The following is a 15,348-nucleotide window of genomic DNA, read 5'->3' as shown; positions in this document are numbered from 1 at the left end:
AAGCACTATCTGGGTTAAGATTATAGTCTTGATGGTGCTGTGAGCAAAATAAAAATATCATTGACGCAGCTAGAGGCTGGGGGTGGGTTTCGATGAGACTTGGTTTCGCGCATCTATCGTTGATGATTCGTATGGCAAAGAGAGAAATAGATATCGCATTTCCTTCAACAATGATTGAATTAGAGAAACGATTACTCGTAACGTATAATAGCTATGGAAATAAATATGGGCCTGGTTAGTGACTAAAATCAAACTATTATGGGTAAAAAATATTTAAATGGGAAAATATTATCTTTAAATAGAGAAACTAAACTACCTTTTCGACAATACTAATCACTGTATGAATACCTGAAACACACCTAACTGTGCCTACACTGTGTCTATCCCACCTAACTGTCTGTTTCACCTGTTTCAGACATGCTACGAGATGGAGAGGTACCTGAAGGACGAGCCGAAGCTGCAGTCGTACAAAAAGTTGCCCACAGAGTTGGACACGGCCCCTTGGAACCTCTTCAGGGCGCCGCCAATCTCGTGGACGGCCTCCACTGGCACCGCAAACGCACAATTCGAGTCGCCCATAAAAATGGAGGTGAGTAACCACGTCACCCACGATCCGGGGGGTGGCGGATTCGATGGTTTCCCCCAAGGGGCCATTTCCCTCGATGTCCGTTGCTCCTCGTAGCGTCTGTGTGTGTGTTGACCAGAGGTGTCGAAAAGCCCACTTTTTATTCTCTGTCCCTGATGCCGGCGCAGATGACGACGCCGTCGGAAGACAGGGAAGCGCTCTGTATCGACGACATAAAATTCAGTCCCAGCGATCACAACCACAACGGCCGCGATAGGGATCTCCTGGACCGACACCTCGATTCCTTGTCGATGTCGTCGGCGAGTTCGGCGTGTTCTGCGTTGTCCTGGGACAGCTCGCCCTCCCTCTCGTGCACGGCACTCATTCTCAAGAAAGAGCCCAGCGAGGATCTCGAAGAGGATGAGGAGCACGAGGTGCGTTCAAGTCGGATTTACATCTTGACACTTATCGTCCGAACTTTATCCCTTCCCACCTCCGTGACAGCCGATGTCGCTTCGCGTTCTTTCTTCGCGTCTATTCTGTTTTCTTTGAAGTGTGTATATTTTTTTTTTTTTGTCTTGTCAGACCCGAGCTCAACGACGCGCTGCCCACACCCTCGGTGTCCCTGACACGCATGGAGTTGCTTTGCATGCGAACGATTAATTTACGTAAATCCAATGAACGCGTAGTCGTGTCCAGCTGTCGGACGAGCTCCTTCTGATTTTTGACGGGTATTTTAGATGGAGGCTCAAGGCGAACGCTTTGTAATAATTTTTCATTCGAACTTGATACCGAAATAAACCGTAATCAGACTTCATCTTTTATTTATATGTAATTTATACTGTAATATAGCGATGAATTAGATTAAAGGAATGAAACCACGGTATAAAAGTTAAAACAAAAATATTGTAAGTCCCAGTTCCTTATTCGCATACAAAAATATCGAACGAACCCAAGTTCGTATTTGCGAAAAATCGGAACGAGCTCGACAATCATCTCCCCGACGAACTCGCAATCATCGATAGGTCGCAACCCCTAGAAGATTGATTCCATTCGGTGACTCACTTCGAACCCTCCTGTTTCGGTGCATCGCGAGCACAATGCCCGTCAGATTTCAATTACCATCGGGCGCCAGTTACACAAATAACGATTCTTCCCAATTTTCCCCCGTTTCGCGCGCCGACTATAGTGTAATTTAACGCGCGCCGACTATAGTGTAATTTAACGCGCGCCGACTATAGTGTAATTTAACGCGCGCCGACTATAGTGTAATTTAACGCGCGCACGCTCAACGCTAGACTCGTGTAATCCGTTTACGGGGTCATTTGCCATTGATCGATTCCCAGTACGCGCGCATCGATGTCCGATATCGTTTTAACCAGTTGCATGCGCTTTAATCAGCCCTTCCCCCTCAGTTATCGTAATCTCGTTGCGTAATGAATTACGTTTGCGGCGCAGGAAATCGAAGAGTACGAGGACAGCGGCTGCGAGAGCGAATGTCAGATCCTGACGCCACCGTCGAGCCCTGGCTCGGGTCAAAGTCATTCCAACTCCAGTCACTCGTCGAGCGGGAGTTCGATGCTCGACGTCCAAAACCTCAACCTTCACGGAACGGGTGGCAGGAGCGCCATCGTCAGGGTTACCACCAGCAACGCGCAGGGTGTCGCAAGGTGACCACGTTAAACCTCTTATTTCAATGTACATATATACGAGTAGTTTTGGTTTGTTTGGTCGTGGAAAACAGAATTGGCTCTTTGGATATTCCTCTGATGGATTCTTCGATGAGGATTAGGGGAAGCTATTAGGCGCAACTCTGAATTGGGAAAAGGGAAATTGAGGGGAAACAAAATTTTCATTCAAACACATATTCATTGTATTCTTAAAATATTTGGCAGTACAAACAAAAAATGTAGAATACAAAAACTTGTGAAATTAGTGCAAAATTCACTCTTCTTTCTTGTCTCTGTTCGTCAAATCGATATCATCGGTTTTTCTAGTGACCGGAAATGCCTCCTTATTGCAGCACACCCCTCAATTATAGAATTTCTCTATCAGGCTGAGAAACGAGAAAGATTCTTGACACATTCGCGACCGGCAGATATTTTACGTTTCTAATATCGGGTACTGATGAAAATAATACAATTCTGAAACTGGACATCGCAAATTTGTAGCATTAAGCATGGGCCACGTTCATCCTAATATATTTCGTGATTGATTAGGTACGGGAACACGGAACGATGTAGGCCTAATCTTTTTGCAGACTGATCTCCGTCACAGCGAACGGCTACCCCGCGGTCGCAGGCACGCAACACGCACATGCAGGGACCACTGCAGCTGCGAGCACCGTGGCCAACAGGCACCACGCGAGGAGCCACGAGCACAGTCCGCCTGACACGAAGCGCAGGATACACAAATGCCAATTTCCGGGATGCAAGAAGGTGTACACCAAGAGCTCGCATCTGAAGGCCCATCAGAGGACGCACACGGGTAAGCGACCAGTCCTGCCACTCTGGCTCATTTACTTAGCTAACTAACCGACAGGGAGTTCGTTCTGATTCAATTATTCGACGTGGTAAAATGTTTTGCTGAAAAGGTAATGAATGGTTAGGTGTATTGGAGTCTCGTATTGCCACGTTTCGAGATGAGTTGTGGGGATGAAGACATTACTCGTCAATAGTAGTCAGGTTTAGCTTCAATTTGATGAACACGTATTTTATAAATGAACTACAGTTTGGAGCTCAGAGAGAATAACACATAAAATGAACATTCTAGTGAATTAGTGAAACATATTTAACACTAAACCTACCACGACCGGTCAAATGACTTTTTTCAAATTTTTATACACAGTTCTTATATACTATATATGAATTATATACAATTGTTTCATGCATCATTCGATTTAGTTTTATGTAAAGTATTTTTGCACTTCATTGAAAAATTGTCTATAAGACCAGTCATTAGCCACAGTTCTCGAAAAGTTCACGTATGTCACAAATAGTTCTACAAGATATTTTATACATATACTTTGATAACAGTTTCCGTTTAGTCGATATCACGTCATGACTGGAGGAAACATCGCTCAATTTGTATCGTTAAAATTTATACTAGGTCTTGTACCGCAGCGTTATTTGTAGTGCTCCTAAAATATCGTGTGCGACAATTTTCCAATCATTTCCTCAAATACAACTTCGACATTTAGTAAAAGAAGAATCAGAACTGACATGCTTATATCTCCTACGACATACAAATGTTTACCTCTTTAAAAATATTACTCAATTTCACCAGTACACGAAAACAGTCCTACGAATACCGAACTCGAAAAAAAACTAGCGGGATGCTGGTTCGCGTTCTAGTCCGCGTCATGAATCATGAGATCGCGTAATGGTTCGGTGTTAATGGCCGCAGGCGACGTTTGCATGCGCCGCGACGGGGCTTCGTGTTGAAACGCGATCAACATTTATCACTCTTTCTGCAATTAAGGTAACGCACGTGCGAATTATCAATGGCGTCATCGCCATTAATAAACGACGTTCGGGAGTGCGTCTGTAGTCGGGCGGTGGCGCGTTTTCGCGCGCTTTGCGCGCGGATCCTTTCTCCGCGATCCGCTTAAGCGTTAGTCACGCGATTATCCACGTCGTCTGGCTGTTTGGGACGAGGTATATCTTGCCAGGCGGTCGGGAACAAATTCCCCGACAGTTACCCCGCCTCCCCTATCGCGGAGAACAACAATGCATAATTAATTACGCGGGCTGAATTAAGGGGAACCCGTTCCCGCTTGTATCGTAGCCTGGCCCCTCGAACCGCGCGTGAAACCAGATGAACCGCCATGCCCATCGGCTCAGAACCGAAAGATGCATGTTTAACGAAGACCGAGCGGCGTGTTTTCTTCGATCGATCGCGGGATAATCGACCTTTGGTGTCTCTGTACCCCAGGCTTACGTTAAGTTGCACATATTTCATTGGCAGACGCTTACGGAGTCCAGGATTCCCAAGATTTAGTTCAACGTATAAAGACTGCGGTCTCGATTTAAGCCGCCAAGCTATGGCGGGGGAAGATCGACTCAATCGAAATCTCGAGGCATGTTTTTCCCTTGATCGCAACGTAGAGACCTTTGCTTTACTTTCTTGGATGAATTAACCCCTTGGACTCCAAGCAATTTGGCTATATGCAGGTAGTCAAATGCAAGACCAGTTTTCTTAGATTTCTGAGTTGTTTCAGAAATTCAGAAAAAAATTCGCGAAAAGGGCCTTCGGAGTTTTAAAATAAAAGACACTTTTGAAGAATTGACACGTTGGAATTAATTTTTTTATTTCCTTAATGAAAAGTCCCATTTCTGGCTGACGTGGGGACCAAAGTGTTAAATAAATTTCAAAGGTCAATGATTCGTTTAGACCAGCTCTCTGCATTCCTGCATCCCTGTATCGTCTACCTCTCAAACGCACGTGCTCAATTTGAAACTGATAGCTCAACACGAACCAGTGCGAACACTCTCCGCTCGAACGCATCGCTTGCCAGACCAGGAAGTGGCGGCATACGGTCACGTTGGCAGCTCTGTGGAAGTCACGAACGTCTCGCGAGCCGTGTTCAAAGGTCTCGATTAAGACGCATCCAGGAGGCATTAAGCGTTCGAAAAGGAAATCTGAAAACTTCCTGCGCAGGTTTGTTCCGCGTCACCGATCGTCGAAAGAAAGCGAGCCGGGTAATTACATGCAAGAAATCGTGGCTCTTTCGTCGTCACTTTCGTAAGCTGCATCACTTTGAGCGAAGAACTGACCGAGCACGTTATTACCATGCGGTCAGCGCACCTTCTCCGTCGTCCTTGCGCTTCACGGATGACTGCGACTGGCTGTGACGACGGGGGACTGTAATTAACGAGGACTCTCTTCCACTCGCTTTCTCACTCCCTCGCGACCTTATATTCATCATTTGTCTCGCTTTGGATACAGATTTCTTCACTTCACGCTTCGAATCCCTTCTTTGAACGTTGATCTGAGTTAGGACTCTCTTCTGTATCTGTTTCTCTCTCTGATACATCCCTCAGGTTCTTCATCTCTTCGAGTATCTCTTTATCCATGGATTTCTTCTTGTCACGCTTCGAACTCTATTGGTAACCACCGGACTGGTATAGAAGTCTCTTCCTCTCTCCTTTTCAATCTCCCAGAGACCCAAAGTGCTCCATCTGGCTCGCTATGGCTATAGATTTCTTCACTTCAGGCTTTGAATCCTTTTTCTGAATATTGGTCCGGCTTAGAATAGAGATAATTTTAAGTAAAATTTATTCCGAATCTCTTTCCAAGGAATATAGAAATCCTGAGATCTCGAAGAAACTCCGATGCAAAACTTCTTTCTACTTATAAATATTCTTTTAAATATTTCCTTCTAATGTGTAGTTCGATACAAAACGATCTCAAATATCAATTCCTCGGTGAAAACAATTTAAAAACTCCTAGACACCTCGCTATATTCGATCCCACGTCGATTTCAGAGCACGTCGGTCCCGGCAGAGTGCTCGAAATTTTCCAAATTCCGAAAAAGTCGGAGAGATCGCTGTCGCGGTTATCCAGCGTCGAGTTCGATTCGATGTAAATCTGTCGGACGATAAAATACAGGGACCAGTTGCGACGCGAGCTGTCAAATATTTAACTACGCGATGCGTTTCCATGCGCGGGTGTCTTTCATAAATTTATCTCGAAATCCGTTTCATGATTACGCGGACGCGTGTCGCCGCACACGCGGACGATCGACGCCGACACGTTCCTGTAATTGTACGTACAGGTGATTAAGCGTGTGTACGTGTTCACATGTATTTACTCACGTGAATAGGTACACGTGCGCGGTGCCTTCATGTGTGTTTATTTACTTGGTCGAGTGTGCTCATCTGCATCCATACGGTGTGCCTATAGGAAAGCGAACAGATGCGTAATTTCAGTCTCGGTATTCCGCTGGATGAGGTAACGTGAGCATGGTGGAGGAACATGGGTTGCAGAGGGGTAGAAAGACGAGGAGGCACAGGTGGATCAACTGAAATGGAATCACGTCATGAAAATGAAAAAACGACGGTGGTATGGGAGTGAAGTGACCTATTAGACACTAGTACATTTTATCGAGATTTTGTAGGTAGGTAGAGAACCGAAGAGAATCCTTAATATCATTGGAAATGTGCATTAATACACTTTCATTCAAGAAATATCGACACAATTAATTTTGTTCGTTAGAAATACTTAAGACATGAATGTAGACAATGTCAGTGCGGATATGATGGTCAAGACATAGACCATATTTTATGACAAATATCGTCTCCCTCTAGAGGCGAGTATCTCAGACAAGGCAACCTGAGGTTACATTATAATCAATGAAAGTAGGCCCAGTGCCACCCAACGATTGTGTAAAGTTTCTTAAAAGCGAAATCAGATTTGAAAAAAAATTGTTCTCCAACGCTTTGGGTTTGTTTTCGTTCGCTGGAGAATTCCTTCGCGGTACCACCCGAATTATACACCCGCGGAGAGGGACAGGGAAAACACAGAGGAGAGGAAAGTGAGAAAAACGGAGGGAAGAAAACGAGGGGGTGATGAGAGAAATACGAGGACGGGAGGGAGGCGGAGAGGCCGCGGGAGGGTAGGCAATAAGAGAGAGTTGGCTGGGACGCCTCCATCCTGCAGCGTGGCAGGTACGTCGGGATTGCTTCTCGCGGATCGTTAAGCAGAACTGCTAACTACGGGATTATGCATACTGCGGGCCCCGTCCCGCAATTATGACTCTGTTATAAATTCGTCCTGACACAAGGATCCCCTCTGTGTCGGAAAGGCTCCGCGCCAGACGACGTCTGCGTCACGTATCAGTCGCTCGCCCGAACGTTTATTTTGCAACGAACGCGGCCAGGAAGGACGCAGCGCATGTGCGAGCCTCCGCAAAGCTATTACTTTCCTCGTAATTGGTTTCCCGTGTAACGGATTTTCGGGATTTTCTAGTTAATCGTTCGTCCGTGGCCCGTGTAACGTTTCGACGGGCACGGGGGTTTCCCTTAATCCAGTCTCGTTCCCTCTGCATAAACGGTTCGATATTACGTCGCGCGGCCTGTTTATCACCCCGTTAAGATACGACCGGCGAAATAACGTTCTCGCGCTTAAGATTGTTGGTTACTCGCGAAATTACTGGGGATTGAACAGAAACATTGTACGTTGTACATTTTTAGCATCGGGTCGTTTATGAAAGAGGGTTGCTGCTTTGACGTGTTTGCAGGGGAATGAAACATGAAGGATGGGTAGTTTTTTAGGGTTGATATACAGTCAAACATGTTTTTGTGTGGTAGATAGGAACCGTATGAAAAAAACGCACAAAGAAATATTTAGAAACTTCATAAGTAGCTATAACAAATAATTGTTGATACTATATCGAAGAAATTTATGTTTACGAAGTGGAGAGGGACCGCATAAGAAAAGTCTCACTCAGGAGTATTCATTTTAAGAGAACACTTATTTCTAAAAATATAAATAAAATTCATGTCGCTGGAACGGAAACATTCGAAGAGATACCTATACCTTTCAGTCACCGACCGCAACCCTGTTCAAATTCGTCGCGGATCTCGGGAGACACGGAACGAAAAACTTAGAGGCGGGGGTGTGGGGCCCGAGAAAACTTGGCGGAAGTTTCTCACAGAGATGGAAATGCCTGGGTATACTTTGATCTCGGTCGACGAATCTAATTACTGCCAGTTTCCAAGGAAGAGGACTCTTCGTCGAGCGAGACACGAAACGAGGCGAATCGTCGGATCGGAGCCTGGGTGATCGTGTGGCCGAGTCAACGCGGGGGAGAGGGAGGCTCGTTACGAATTCCATCGACGAAGTCTCCTTTCGAGGATCTTTCGGCATGTAGATACCCAAATGGACGAACCGTGGGGATGGGAAGTCGTTCCACCCTGACCCGACTGGCTTCCTCGGGATCCGTCTCCGTTTCTGACGTTCGAGCCTCGCGGACGTCTTAACGGCGAATCGATGTGATCCGATTAGACGGTTTAACAGTCAAAGCCATCATCTAGTCCCCGCTAATTCCGTTCTAACGAGCCGATAAGATGTTAACTCTAAACAGCGCCGGCCCCACTCTCTGCTGATGACATCAACTGCGACGCCACGGTTGGCGGCTCGATTCGAGTCGGGATCGATACGATCGCGCGTTTAGACTGCGAGAAGGACCATCGATGAGTGGGTTCTGTTAGTTTCTTAGGTCTTTTTTTTTGGATGGGTCTCATTATAGTTTCAATCTTCTACTTAAGTTTTCGGGTTGTTTGAAAAGTCCATGTCGATTGTTGGCAGGTGGTGCAGGTCCGAATATATCGGAATGGTTGAAAACAAATAACACGTATAAATGTGCCTTTGAATTTTTCTTAAAAATTGGCACGAACTTTCTGGACTACCCAATAATAATTAGAAAAGCTATTGTCACATCTACCTTTCTTATCTTGTATGTAATATTTATGATAATTATTGTAATTCCCAGGCTTCGCGATAGTTGAAAAGAAAGTATTCTCGAGAGAGCGCTAAACATTTTCGGAGGGAGCATGGCTCGTTTCTTGTTTATCCACTTCGGCCGTCAATATCGCGTTTCAGTGATTTCTTCGTTTTTGCCCCGACAAAGCCCTTCTATGCGATTTCCTCGCGGGAATCGAGAAACTATCGATCCGCTGGTCCAACAGTCTCGCGGCAACTATACGTTGGAACGCTGAAAGGAGGGAAGGTAGAAGAAGAAGGCGAAGCAGAAGAAGGGGAAAAGAGAGAGATTTCCAATTACAGGGACTTTCTGTTCCGGAATTCCATTCCAAACACCATTGTTCTCGCGTCTAGAGCTGTGGACGGGACTTTGATCCTTCGATGGAGTCCGATCGTTTCGCTGGAAACTTTTCGCAATCGTCCGCCCTTAGTGTCGCGCTGATGGAATGTCAATATATTTGGAAAATTAAGGAATGACAGGTTCGTTATCCTGTGGATTTGCACGAGCAGCGATCGAACGAGACTCGATTCGATTCGAAATGAGACCTCCAAATATCTTATGTAAATAGATCCTCGAAACGAAGCGAATTTTTATTAATTTTGTATACTTTCAACTTAACTGTATTTCACACTTGGAATCTTAAAGTCTGCACTTGCACTTATTTAGGAGATCATTTGAGTGTTTTTAGATGGTGGTTGAGTTTGTCATTCATATGTTTTGATATATATATTTTATTTCGTTTTTAATGGCTTTTATCAGAAGGTATTTTCATCTGTCATGAACATTGACACTGATCTATAGTCCTCGCTCGGTTTGACATACGAAAATAAAATAGACAGTAATCGCGTGTCGGTTTCTCGCAGAAATCAACGTGTCATACGTGGACACGTGGCATCGGGCTTTTAATAATGTTCCATCGGCAAGTACTCCCACAAAGGGACAAATAGGCCATACCAACGATCACGTTCGAGGATTTCCACCCTGAAGCACTCGTCCTCGTTCGTTCGAATCGAATCATCGCGAGATCACTCTGGTGGGAGTGCCCGCTTTCATCCGGCTGAAAGCAATGACCCGACCGTTGCGTCGATTGCCAACCATTTTAATTGCAACTTCGTAGAACAGCTTAGCCATCGAGGACACAGCTTTCCTTCGTACATTCAAAGAGATAGACACTCATAGAACACACGTTCATTCAAATGTAGGTCAGCCAAAGCGTGGTCAAATAAATCTCCTACGTCGTGAATTACATCTTAAATATATTTTATCTTCCCAAGAAAGCAGAAATAAAGAAGACAGGTTTTTCTCTCCCTTGGAAATTGTTGACAGTTGACAAAAATATCTACAACAACTTGAACTCTGATTTCTTTTTTTTTTTAAACAAGACTCCTTTTGATCCTTCTTGGGTCAGCCGTGACCCAGTAGTTAGAGGTAAAATTTAAACCGAGCAGCGAGAGGGAAAAATGCACCAGCGTGAAATTATTTATGGCAGCTGTGCCTGCTCGCGATGAGTCTGCTCCGTTCGAAGGAGACCGTTGTGTACGTTACTGGACCGTTTTCTCTCCAGCGTATTCACCGCGGGAGATGTATTGAAACCTTTCAAATTTCCCGTCGAGTCGACCGACATTGTTCTCACGTGAAAAATAAGGAGGAAACGCTGATAATTTATCGACTCGTGGGAGAACGTGGCTCGTGGCTCCGCGGTGAGTACGTGTTTACAGGAACCAAATATCGCGAAAAGTTGTTGCGTCATCGGGGAGAATACCGAGAGGGCATGGAAATGAAGTTTTCAGGTCACTTTGGAATTTATCAACGTTGCAGCTTGCGATGTAAGCAAATATTAAGCATTCCAAGAAAAGCTGGGCTCAGACTCACCAAAAATAACAAACGAACTCTCTTAGCTCGTCAAGTATTGAAAACAATCATTATTTTCTACAATTTCAATTTTCTATTTTTGCTGGTTTCTTCTTCCATAGAATTTCATTCTTCTTATATTTCATTCCAGGTTGGGTTAATAACAGTTTATTATGTAGTACCTCGCCTTTGTGCCTTTACGCACACATATTTCTACTTCTATACACTAAATTCCTTCCTCTTTTATCCTATACCTCATTTGCTTCGCGTAATCTTCATGAAATAAAGATATACCACAGAGTAAAAAGAATGAATTCAATGACCCAAATAAATTTTTTGGAATATTATTACACACCAAAATATTAACTCATCGACCGCATTCGATTATTGGAAGTTCCTGTGCTCAGTGCGATAAATAATGGCGCTGGAAACTGACCTCGAGATGCTGGCTTCCCTCGCGTGTCGTCCCGATTCGAAACGAGTGCATCTGCGCGATTGAACGCGTCCATTCTTTCGTACAGACCGCAAGCTCGAACCCGTCCGTCCTTCTGGATACAAAGTAGTCGACCGTGGCAAGGGCTGATCTCTGTTTCCTCCTCTGCCTTCGATCCCCCTGTGTCTTGGTCCTAAATCCTCGGAGGTTACGCAGCTTGTATCGGTCACCTAACGCGGTGCAGCAGGCGAACGGATGCTCGAGACATCGACGGAGGACAGAGGAAATAAAGAAGTTTTCGCACGGATCGATTATACGGGGTGTCTCGCGTCATTACTCTTCTTCGAGGAATATTTTATGAATCGTTAAGGCAATCTTACAATCGGTGATCAAGATATATCGACGAAAAAATAAAATTACTAACCAGGCACGAAAATTCTCTTTCTCTCCTCAAACCTTGGCCTGATCTACCCTTCGCTTCAAATAAAAATTTCTTTTTCCCTCTCAGCAGTATCAAAACACGCGAAAATTTGTAACCCGAACTTTTGCAACGCATCAATTCCTAACAGTGGCCCTCTTGATTAATTCACTGTTCGATTATTCGTATCCTCGTACCGTTATTCCCACCGCAGTCGACCAGTAAATAGTTAAAGTTGTTATCAAAGGGTCGTGTATTATTCTCGAAATAATCTTGCGTGGTCGTATATTATTTACACGGAAGTTTGTTCGGCTTTAGATTATAGCTGCTCTCGGCAGAGCGGAGCTCCCTATTCGCCCACACGAGTACATGTTCCATACGTTTATATGCCTGTACGTGCACACACATACGTGTATATTTTGTATACATGTATATCGATTCACACCTCGGGGCACCGTTCGGGAACACGTGATCGCGGCGAAGTTAGAAGCACAGCTCCAGCGCCGAGTGTCGAGGCTCCCCCACCGCAAACAATTGGAAACGTCGTCAAAGTTCTCGCTACAGTTGACAGCGGAACCGCAGTTCACAACACGAGGAACGTGCTATCTCTAACCATAGTCGATACCGCCAGCACGGAAACAAGCAGCCAAGAACCGACTGTACGCGTTACCGTTCCGCACAAATAAGAAGACCGCCCCGCCATCGATCTTCGTCTACCCTCTGCCTCAATTTTGTTCTTCCAACTGGGATGCCTCCGACAATTCGTTACGTTTAAGGAAAAATTATCTTTTTGCGTGAAGGAAGCCTAGCGAGTTTAAGATTGTTTAAAAAATGAATATCGTGTATAGTTGAGCGGAACAGAACGATTTTGATTAGACATAAAACCAATAAATCCAACTATGTAATTGTTAGTTTTAACAAGGAAAGAGATCAACACCGTCTTTGCAAAAAATTACGCTTGACACAAAAAGCTCAAATAATCCTTCAAATCTAATGGAGCACACACCTAATGTGCTTAATTTAAACCAGACTTGAAATTGCTAAATTTTCTATAAATTCATTCATTCAACCCATCGAACATGTTTAGTCGCAAAAAGTGACGGACGCTGACCCACCAATTCGTTGTTTCAACCGATGAGTATTGCGTCTGTTTTTCTTCGAAGTAATCTACGATTATCAAAATTCCGAGCAGTAGTATACGCCAGCCATGCTCAGACTCGTCAGGCTCAGACGAGATTAAATTCCCTTTGCGGAAACGTCGACTTTGAATTCACTCAATTTGTTCAGTTTGTAGGGTATACAAATTAGAGAACGAGCCACCGCTGTACGCGGCGTACAAACAGTAGAATACGCCAGTCATGATCAGACGCGGCAGACTGCCGGAAGATTAAATCCTCTTCGCGAGGCAACGACTTAAACGACATTGTAATTAATATGTTTTCTCCATTTGCGGGATAATCGGACCCGAGATATTTAATTTCGTTTCTGCTTTAATTAAAATTATTCGATTTTTGTTAGCCACGTTTCCTGACACACGTGTCGGCGTCGACTGCAAGAAACCCACAGTAGAATATACCAACCATGCTCAGACGCCCTGGGCTTAAGAATGACTTAATCTGCTCTATATACTCCTTCGCTCTATTTTTTTTTGTGCTTTTTTTTAGTCAGAATTTCAAACTCTTTTCAACGATTTCAAATATTTTTATGACTTTACCCTCGTTTAAAAATTAAATGTAAAGGTTGAAAGGAAAATCGTAGACAAATGTATAGGTACTCGACAAAGTATCAGAGATTTAATCGAAATTCCGGAACGAACATTTTGCCCATATTTCTTTGCCTTTTGCCTTCGAGGGCTCCAATACCTTTCTTCCTGTTACTAAGAGAGGGAGGTTTTATTTCTCAGGAAACGTTCCCGTTTCCGAGGTAAGTGTCGCGACCCTCCTCGAAACAAACACTTCATACGCTTCTCTTCCGGGTGGGCGATACTTCTTTACGGGAAATCCCTTTTTATTTTTCATTTCGATAGCGAGCAACCCTATTTCAGCACACGAGAACTGTATGGTCCTGTCGCGCGTTCGATCCCTTATAAAATTTGTCTCCTGGAAAATGGCTGCGAAGCAACATCGTCCCCTGCGAAATTTTTCCCAATCGCCATTAAGGGTGGGGTTTGACAACGTCGTTTCTCAAACAGACCGTTGAGAAAAAATATAAAACGCCATCCGTACTTAGGCAAAGGTAACTCAGTCGTATTTCCGAAATCCCTTCGTTTTACCGGAAAACGTAAATTCGAGCACTGGACCGAACGATCCATCACGTAGACTCGCCCTTTGCAATTTCGAATACTAGGTGTGCTGTGTTTTATTAATCCGTTCCGCATGCCATGAAATTTTCAGTCGATTCAAGTTTCGCTTCAGGCTTTCCGTCAACATTGATGTGAAAACTAAACGTAGTAGCTGCCTTTTTTTATTCGATCTTGTAGGTGTTGCATATTCCATTCGCTTTTTTAAATAAATCGCTTCTTCTCACCAATCATGGTGAACTCTAATAGTGGACTTCTTTTTTAGTACCTTTATATTACATGATCAAGACTAGAATTTTCTTGGTTCACAACGAAAATCACTGCTTTACTGGTTTTACTGGTAGTCCTAAAAGACTTGAGTTCTCCAAACCGTTTCAAATGTTCAGAAGTTGGAAGACTATTCTTCGTCGTACAATGTTAGCAAATTGCATCGTTTCTACCTTGCAACGCGATGTAGAATTTCCTCCCACGGTTTGCCAATATTCGTTCTTTGTTACGTTTTGCTGCATGCCAACGCGCGCGATGCACGTTTGTGTCATTTCTTTCTACCTTTAACATCCAACCAGTCTTTCTTTTTCAAATTTCTCCTGCGAGAGATTCGAAGTAAACGTTAAATCTAAGGCAAAAATCCCGTGTCGGAGTAATTTCCGCGATCTTTTTCCGGCGTTAATTTGAGTGAGGAATAAAGTGTTCCTCAGTGCCGAAGGTGTGCGCAGCTGTAGAAAATCCACTCCCGCTTTGTAGAACCTACAATTCCGTTGGAAGAAAAAAAAACCATTACTGCTTTATACCTGACGATATTTCTTCAAAGAAAATCGAGAAAGTCTGACTCTGCCTCGTTCCTTCGGTGACTTGATTTCTTCCAGGCGTGGAGACGAATTGTTACACATTTTTCCCCAATGTAAGTCCTCGATTGCAGAGAAAGAAAGAAATCTTTTATCATCTAGTCGAAAAGGAGACGAAGTTGGAAAAGGATGTTTAATTAAATATTACGCATAACAGTTAAACCTCAAGAGCACATACCTCTGCATAAAAAAATAAGTGGAACATCCAGAATAACCTTGTTTCGACCAAGTCTTTGTTTCCAAGTAAAATCATTTCTGAAGCCGTTTGGAGCAACCACGCGCGCAGTTCACCTTCACACTTTCGGAACACCTCGGTCACGAAACCTCGTGGACAAAAAGTTGATTTCACGTTTTCGATTCATTTCCTCCTTTGGAATAACCTCCTTTACGTCTGAACTCATTTCGAGACACGCTGTATACCATAGCAGGCGAAAACTCAACCGTGAGTGTAG

At 44.1% G+C, this 15,348-nt stretch overlaps 1 protein-coding gene across 2 annotated transcripts in view; it reads left to right on the top strand.

Moving 5' to 3' along the window:
• LOC128872649 (Krueppel-like factor 6) overlaps positions 1–15,348 on the top strand; it is a 385,468-nt gene that overhangs the window by 352,766 nt on the left and 17,354 nt on the right. Inside the window, exons 2-5 of one of the 2 annotated variants that reach the window (XM_054115543.1) lie at positions 416–589; positions 754–999; positions 2,024–2,235; positions 2,826–3,052. In XM_054115543.1, coding sequence (XP_053971518.1) covers positions 416–589; positions 754–999; positions 2,024–2,235; positions 2,826–3,052 — 859 coding nt within the window. The remainder of the gene's footprint in view (positions 1–415; positions 590–753; positions 1,000–2,023; positions 2,236–2,825; positions 3,053–15,348) is intronic. The other variant, XM_054115544.1, reaches the window with a different exon arrangement.

This window comes from Hylaeus volcanicus, chromosome 2 (genome assembly GCF_026283585.1).
Source record: "Hylaeus volcanicus isolate JK05 chromosome 2, UHH_iyHylVolc1.0_haploid, whole genome shotgun sequence".
Taxonomy (NCBI): domain Eukaryota; kingdom Metazoa; phylum Arthropoda; class Insecta; order Hymenoptera; family Colletidae; genus Hylaeus; species Hylaeus volcanicus.
The sequence above is the reverse complement of the archived record's forward strand: the minus strand, read 5'-3'. Positions and strand labels throughout refer to the sequence as shown.